The following is an 8,246-nucleotide window of genomic DNA, read 5'->3' as shown; positions in this document are numbered from 1 at the left end:
TGAAGGAGTCAAAAAAGTAGCAGGAGAATTACTAGAAAGAGAGAGAGAAGATGTTTAAGAAGAGACGCAAAATTAGATAGAGAGACAGGAGAGGGGTTGAGCGGAGCAGAGGCGGTAGATTCAGTAGTAGCAGCAAGTTGGGATGAGAATGATACTTGAGGTAATTAGGACGTGGTAGGCGAGTAGGACATGTAGTAATCAAATGTCTCGAGAGCTTGCAGTAATGGCAGAACAGTTGTGGACAATTGTAGCTAATGTGACCTTTCTGTTGGTATTTGCGACATTCAACAGAAGGAAAGTTTGAGAAGAGGTGCCTAGAACGGTTACAGTTTAGACAGAATTTACCCTTTCTATCTATGGCAGTAAAAACATCTAATTTTTCCATAATAGTAGATGCAAAAATCAAAGAGATGAGAGAAAACTACAAATTCGGGGTCAAAAACGAGAAAACGGAAAGTAGAATTGGAAAGAGCTCACCAAAAAATCTTAGGGGGGTCCCACAATTTGCCACATCAGCGCCACATCAGCAGGGGTAGGCCACGTGGCAACGCGTGATAGGAGAAGGAAGATGCATTAGTGCTTACGCGAAGAAGGAGGTGGCACGCGGGTCAGAGAGGCGGGCCGGATCGGGTTCAACGTGGGCTGGGGCGGGCCGTGTGATGTTTTGGTTTCGACACGTGGCGCTCTGGGTGCTGTTGATCCTGGCAGTGGATCCAACGATGCTCGAGGTGTCTAGAGAGTGGAAAACCTGAAGCGAACACTGATCTTCAGGAGGCACGTGAGGGCGCGTCTGGCGGCGGCTGGCGACGAGTCTGGAGGCGTTGGAATCGTGACGACGAGACGAACACACTGGTGGCGGCGGTGATGAACCAAAGCGTTGGAAAATGATCGAAAAACAAAGGTAAAACACTGCCATAAGAGAAAGACAAAGGGGCTATGAATGAATTTTCATGGGAAAAAAAAAGAATCTATATTCTGAAATCATGTTAGAAACAAGAGAGTAATTTGAAGAGTGCATTATTCACGTTGTTGTTAAATGTACAATGCACAAGGGTATATATAGATATTAGNNNTATCACATTTTAAAATATTATAAACATATTTTTAGTAATATAAAATTTGAAGGATATTTTTTCTTTAAACAAAAAAGGCAAAGCTTATATTTATCATTTCAAATATTACTATACATGTGTGGCTGACTGGCTGTGATGCATACTGGAAATATGAATATATAATTATGGACCAAAAAAAATAAAATAAAAAAAATGAATATCTTTCGTTCACAGTTATTGGAGAAGAATATAATATTTATCAAAATCATATATCCATTATATATATCTAATTTTGAGGCCAAAAATTGCCACGTGGCATCTTCTCATTATCCCTAAATAAAAAATGTTTCCCGCTTTTTTTACTCTATTCGCGCTTCTTTACTCCAATCTCAATCCCCAATTGTTGCATATTCAGATTAATGCTTAACAAAAAGTTTCTTCCAAATTTAACCATCTTTCACCTTTGAAATTCCCATGCCCTGTTCCGCTTGAACCTTGGTTTCCGCTTGAACCTTGGTCTCCAACAGCTTCCGCAACCTTCAGAGAACGCTGCCTTACAGTCACTTCACTGGATCTTCTTCTTCCATTTCCATCAACTGAGTCGCTCAATCATCTGCTCCCTAGCACTGTCGACGATTCAACTCACCACCTTACCACTGCATCAATTACTTCAGTTTCATGTGAGGCAGCTGTGTTATCCTTTCTATCCTTTCTACTCTTACCTTATGATTAGAGATTGGGTTTGTTCATAACTCTATGCTTATATTCAAGCAAGAGATTGGTCAATCCCTTTACTTTCTTTCACTGTATAGTACATGTTTGATGATTTTGAACTTAATAATCGGTGAATTACTTTACTTCTTTTTGTTTGCACATTACATGTTTGTTGAATTGCTATGCATAAACTTAGTTGCTGATTTTTTTGAAGCATTGCTTCCTTGCACATTACATGTTTGATGAATTGCTTTGTATTATAAATATTAGGTAGCCAAACTTAATAATCAGTGAATTGCATCACTTCCTTTCTCTTGCACAATACATGTTTGATGAATTGCTAGGCCTAAACTTAGTTGCTGATTTTTTAATAGCATTGCTTCATTGCGCATTACATGTTTGATTAATTGCTAGGCCTAAACTTAGTTGCTGATTTTTTATAGCATTCCTTTCTATTCCTTACTCTTCCTCTGTCTTTATTTTTCTTCTTCTTTCAAAAACAAAGAACACTTAACAAGAAGAAAGTCTTTTCACCAGGTCCTAGAAGCCTTCCAATAATTGAAAATCTTCACCAATTAGATACTTCTTCCCTTTATCTTTAGCTATTCCAATTCTTAAAGAAATATGGCCCTATATTCTCCATTCAATTAGGTCTAAGGCCATCAATTGTTATTTCATCCTGGCCAAAGAAGCATTGAAAAATCATGATCGTGAATTTGAAGGAAGACCAAACATGATTGCTCAACAAAAACTTTCCTATAATGGATTGGAGATCTTCTTTTAATTTTATATTCTTATAAGCACACTATAATATATTAATTCAGATTGAACTTTGTGTGGACCTAATCAGTGTGGTGTATTGCATTACATGATATAAATTGAAACTTTAATTATCACATGAACCTCATTTCAATCTATTATACATGCTATCATTCTTATTTCAATCACATATGGCATTTAACTTGAATTTATACATAAGTTGTTTATACATATCTAAGTAATACTTATTCATTAGTTTGTATAAATTTTATTAGACATCTTTAATTTAAATTGCTTTCTATTTTAAATTATTATATTATGATTTAGTATTTGATATTAGAGCTTATTAGTTTATTCTGTTATAATTTTTGCAGTTATTATTAGAAAGAAAAGAATGAATTCTACTAAAGATGAGTGCAAAAAGGCTAGATTAAGAAGAAAATCAATATTACTGCTGAAAAGAGGGCGACAAAAAAAAACTGGTGACTCTCAAACTAATGAAAGGAATATGAAAAATTTAGGAAAAAGAAAAGTGTTAGCTGAAATCACTAATAGAGAGTCAAAAAAGAAAAAGATTTTCATTGGTATTGGAGAAATTCAAAAAAAAGCTACAAGGATAGAGAGTTTGTTGCAAGTACTTCATACCTACCAGTACATATGTTGACTGATGAACTTGAAAGACTAGAGTCTTTTACACAAATATTTTTTAATCCAAATGCATTTCAATATGGAGTAGCTGCTGGTCAAGATTATTCAAATACAAAGAAATCTATGACACATCCAAGTTGTCATTTATCTTCTGGACGACATGTGATCAGTGGGATGAAGTTATTTTCTCAAGATTCTGAATTTGATATTTTAGAAGATGGATTAGTTTTTGTTAGAGTTGATTATGATTTCAACTATGATGATATTTCTGGTGAGTTTGCTATGAGAAATTAATTTTTTTATGCTATTAGTACTGTTACCTATTCTGAGTTAGTTTAGTGTTTAACTTTTCTATTTTATATGCAAGTAGCTTCTCAAAAATTTTACTCTCTGAGCATTGGTTTATATGAAAGTAACACTGATTTTCAAGAAGGTACTATTATGCTATGTTTTTATTATATTGTTTCACATATATTTATTTTGTCAATTACTTTTACATTTATTTCATTTTGAAGTTAAATTTATTTAGTTGAGAAATATTATATTTGATATGATACAGGTAATGGTCACCAAGAAAATAACTTTCAGTTCACATATGGAGGTAAAAGGTTACTTTTTACCTATAAATATTCTTTTTCTTTTGTATTGTATATTCTAAAGAAAAAAATTTGTCATATAATGCAGATTATTTTGATTTCGGTGATCCAATTTCAATTTGTCAAGAGTGTGGTGCTTTAATGTGGTATGATGAAAGAAATCGAAAAAATAGAAATTATATCATTCCAGAGTTTAGTCTATGCTGCAGTTTAGGAAAAGTGCAATTGCCTTTTCTAACAGAGCCTCCTGAAGTTCTAAAAGAGTTACTTTATGACTATGGTTCAAAGCATTACAAGAATTTTTAAAATAATATCAGAGCATATAATCAAATATTTGCATTTACTTCTTCTGCTGGAAAGGTGGACTCATCTATAAACAAAGGCCATAGACGTGCTCCAACGGTCTACAAGATTAGTGGAGAAAATGTTCATTATATTGGTAGTTTAATGCCTATGCCCGGTGAAAAACCTAAGTTTGCTCAGTTGTATATCTATGACACAGAAAACGAAGTATACAATAGGATAGCACCATTTAGGTAATTTGCTTTATCTAAACTCGATTACTAATATGTTTTTTTCCATTTATATTTTCTGTCTATTTTCTATATCATTTTGTTTAGCTATAGAAGTTCTTATTTTTTTTTACTTCTTTTTTATTGATGTTGTAGGTCAAATGATTCTGAATATGCTATTGACTCTGAGATTGTTGGCAAGTTACAAAAGATGTTAGATGAGAATAATGCTTTGGCAAAATCATTTAGAATGGCAAAAGAAAGATTTGCAGGTTCTAATACAGAACATGTAAGGTTGAAGCTTTTAAGTTCAAGGGAAAAAGATGGAAGAATTTATAATTTGCCTGATGTTTCTGAAGTGGCAGCTTTAGTTGTTGGTGATATTGATTCTCTTTCATCAACCAGAGATATAATCTTAGAAAGGCAAGATGGTCGCTTAAAGCGTATAAATGAGATTCATGTTGCTTATCTTGGTTTACAATATCCACTTCTTTTTCCATATGGAGAAGATGGCTACAGAATTGATATTCAACATAAAATCATCGGGAGTTTGAAACCTAACAAGAGGAGCAAATTGACCATGCGACAATTTTTTGCATTTAGGCTTCAAACCAGGAAAACAGAAGCTCCAACAATACTGGTTTCTAAAAAACTTTTTCAGCAATTTGTAGTGGATGCTTGCACTATGATTGAGTCAGAACGTTTGTTATATTTTAGGATTCATCAAAAGGAACTTAGAGCTAATGATTACAAGAGTTTGAAAATTGCTAAATCTACAGGTCAAATAAGTGGCTCAAGTGTAGGAAAAAGAATAGTTTTGCCATCAAGTTTTATAGGAGGTAGGCGTTATATGGATGGCTTATACCATGATTGTGTTGCAATTTGTGGCCATGTTGGTTATCCAGATTTGTTCATCACTTTCACATGTAATTCAGAATGGCCAGAGATCAAGCGACTCTTAGACCCTTTACATCTCAAACCAGTAGACCGTCCTGACATTGTTTGTCGAATGTTCAAAATGAAGCTTGATATGCTAATTAAATATTTGAAAAAGGAAAGATTCTTTGGTAAAGTTGTTGCTGGTAAGGTGTACATTAAAAAAAAGTATATACTATTTTAAGAACATCAAGTATATCTATAGTTGCTAATATGTACTATATTATGATTTATGTGCAGATGTTCATACAATTGAATTTCAGAAACGAGGTCTACCACATGCTCATATTTTGATATTCTTGGATTCTTTAAGCAAATTTCCAGATCCAAAAGATATAGATAAAGTAATTTGTGCTGAGATTCCTAATCAATTTGAGCATCCAGAGTTGTACAAGGCTGTAAAAAAATTTATGCTTCATGGTCCATGCGGTTCTATAAATATATTTTCACCATGCATGAAAGAAGGTCGTTGTTCAAAGTTCTATCCCAAGTCTTTTGCTGATTTAAAAGATATAGTGTTGAGGCAGTTGATAAAAGTTTAAGAGACATTATGTCATCTACAAATAATAATAATGCTAATTTGCCTTTTGGTGGGAAGGTAGTGGTTTCTGGTGGAGATTTTAGACAAATTCTTCCTGTCATTCCTGGAGGTGGCAGGACAGAAATTGTTAATGCAAGCATATGTTCCTCTTACATATGGGACTATTGTAGTGTTTTGAGACTTACAAAAAATATGAGATTAGAGGAATCTTCACATGCTGATAATGATGAATTGGCTTTGTTTTCACAATGGATCTTAAATGTTGGAGATGGCAATATAGGTGGGCCTAATGATGGCATCTCTGAGATTATGATTCCTACTGAGTTGCTCATATCAAATTTTGAAGATCCTCTTAGTTCTATTGTGGATTGTATATATCCAAATCTTCTTGAAAATCACTTGGATTCTAATTGGTTGCAATCACGAGCAATTCTTTGTTCTATGCTTGATGTCGTTGAGAAGGTAAATCAATATATTATCATGAAAATTTCAGGAGATGAAAAAATTTACTTGAGTTCAGATAGTGTTGACAAATCTTATGGAAGCGGACAGTATGCTACTGAAACACTTACTCCAGAGTTTTTAAATAGCCTCCAATGTTCAGGATTACCTCATCATGCTTTGAAGTTGAAGGTTGGAATTCCTATAATGCTTTTAAGAAATCTAGACCAATGTGCAGGTTTATGTAATGGCACCAGGCTAATTATAACAAAGTTATCTAATCATGTTATAGAAGCAGAAGTATTAGTTGGAAGCTATCTTGGCAAAAAGGTCTTAATCCCACGCATGTGCATGTCTCCTTCTCAATCACCATGGCCTTTCAAATTTGATAGGAGACAATTTCCTATTGTTGTCTCATATGCCATGACCATCAATAAAAGTCAAGGACAATCTCTTAGCAATGTTGGAGTGTATCTTCCTAAACCCGTGTTTAGTCATGGACAACTTTATGTTGCTATATCTCGTGCTCGAAGTAAGAAGGGATTAAAAATTCTTATTCACAACAAAGAAGGGCATGTTTTAAGTAGCACAACAAATATTGTATTCAAAGAAATTTTCTCAAATTTAAAATAGCATGTTATTTTTTATTATTACTATTTTTATTTTTTTATTATTTGTATTCTACATTACAATTAAACATTTTAGATATTTTTATTATATTTTATCATAGTTAATTTTAGTCTAAATATACCCGTGATTTTTCACGGGTAAAAATACTAGTATTACAATAAAAACGAAGGCAAAATCAATTTAAAAAGAATGCGCTGTTTGTACTTTGTATTTCAATAGTGATCAAAAAGGAATTTGGATCCTTTAAATTTTAGATTTTTATTTTAGAGGATAAAATAAAACTTTTTCTTATTAATTATTTTTTTATGTATTCTTTTAGTTTCACCTATTAAATAAATAGTAATAGATCATAGGGGTGTTCGCAGTGCGGTTTGGATCGGTTTTGAGTTAAAAACTCATTCGATCCGAACACTAGTTTTACTTGCGGTGCGATTTGGATTGGATACTTTTTTTAAAAAATTCCGATCCGATTCGATCTAATTTCAAGCGGTTTGGATTGGATTGGATTTGCGGTTTTGTAAATTAAAAAAATTAAATACATATAACAAGTCTCAACATCAAATTTTAAATAATCAACAATGACATAACAAATCTCAACAATATTTTAAAAAACTAACGATAACATAACAATGGAAATAAAATTCTAAGTTAGTTAAAATAAAAAAATAAATAACATTTTGAACATAAAATATTTATTAAATAATAATAATACATGAATAATATAAAAATGTATAACAAATTGAATATGTTATAAGTATAATTGTAAATATAATAATAAAATAATAATATTATAATACATTGTATGGTTTGGATTGGATTGAATTGGTTATGAAAAGTAGATCCGAAATTCGATCCGATCCAGCGGTTTGCAAAAAATAGAATCCAATCAAATCCGAATTAGTGCGGTTTTAGTCGGTTTTCGATTTGAATTGGATTGGATGAACGGTTTAATTTGGATCGGTTTAAATTTGAACACCCCTAATAAATCATATTTTACTCTTTTTTACAGTTAAATTCAAATTTTAGAGGATCTAAATCCAATTAAAAAATAAGGAAATGTGTGTATTATTGTTGGCGCGAGGAATTTGTGTGGACTGAAAATGCCAAAATAAAAGTGCGCAATTCAAGTTTAAGGTCAGCGAGTCACAGAATATAAGGAAACATCCAAAGTGGGCCTTATAAGAATACACATCTATGGTCTATGCCAAACAAACCAAAACAGATTAGAAAAAAAAGATCGGAATTGTGATGGATAACACTAGATTTGAGTTGCGTAAGAAGGTTGAACTATCTTTACTAGTTCTCATAACATAATTAATTTAATACTATCTTCAGTTCATAACCAGTCATTTTGGCTATTTTGTACACTAATTAAGAAACCTAAAACTAAGATTAATTGTAAAATTATTTATTAAAA

At 32.5% G+C, this 8,246-nt stretch overlaps 2 protein-coding genes across 2 annotated transcripts; both read left to right on the top strand.

The window, feature by feature from the left end:
• On the top strand, positions 1,358-5,759 carry LOC107648603. Its single transcript, XM_021108566.1, has 8 exons — positions 1,358-1,732; positions 2,900-3,444; positions 3,544-3,606; positions 3,733-3,774; positions 3,858-4,305; positions 4,438-5,120; positions 5,217-5,363; positions 5,458-5,759. Exons 5-8 carry the CDS (start codon positions 4,217-4,219, stop codon positions 5,757-5,759), a joined length of 1,221 nt encoding a protein of 406 aa, XP_020964225.1. The 5' UTR covers positions 1,358-1,732; positions 2,900-3,444; positions 3,544-3,606; positions 3,733-3,774; positions 3,858-4,216.
• On the top strand, positions 5,768-6,832 carry LOC110265584 (ATP-dependent DNA helicase PIF1-like). Its single transcript, XM_021108564.1, has one exon. It carries the CDS (start codon positions 5,768-5,770, stop codon positions 6,830-6,832), a length of 1,065 nt encoding a protein of 354 aa, XP_020964223.1.

Source organism: Arachis ipaensis, chromosome B01 (genome assembly GCF_000816755.2).
Source record: "Arachis ipaensis cultivar K30076 chromosome B01, Araip1.1, whole genome shotgun sequence".
NCBI lineage: Eukaryota > Viridiplantae > Streptophyta > Magnoliopsida > Fabales > Fabaceae > Arachis > Arachis ipaensis.
Note: the sequence above shows the minus strand (reverse complement) of the source record. Positions and strands in the feature narration are given on the sequence as shown.

Coding starts and splice junctions, on each gene's coding strand:
- LOC107648603 (XM_021108566.1), top strand. CDS start 4,217: ATGCCTATGCCCGGTGAAAAACCTAAGTTTGCTCAGTTGTATATCTAT. Junction 4,306..4,437: donor AATAGGATAGCACCATTTAG/GTAATTTGCTTT, acceptor TTGATGTTGTAG/GTCAAATGATTCTGAATATG. Junction 5,121..5,216: donor GCCATCAAGTTTTATAGGAG/GTAGGCGTTATA, acceptor CATGTAATTCAG/AATGGCCAGAGATCAAGCGA.
- LOC110265584 (XM_021108564.1), top strand. CDS start 5,768: ATGTCATCTACAAATAATAATAATGCTAATTTGCCTTTTGGTGGGAAG.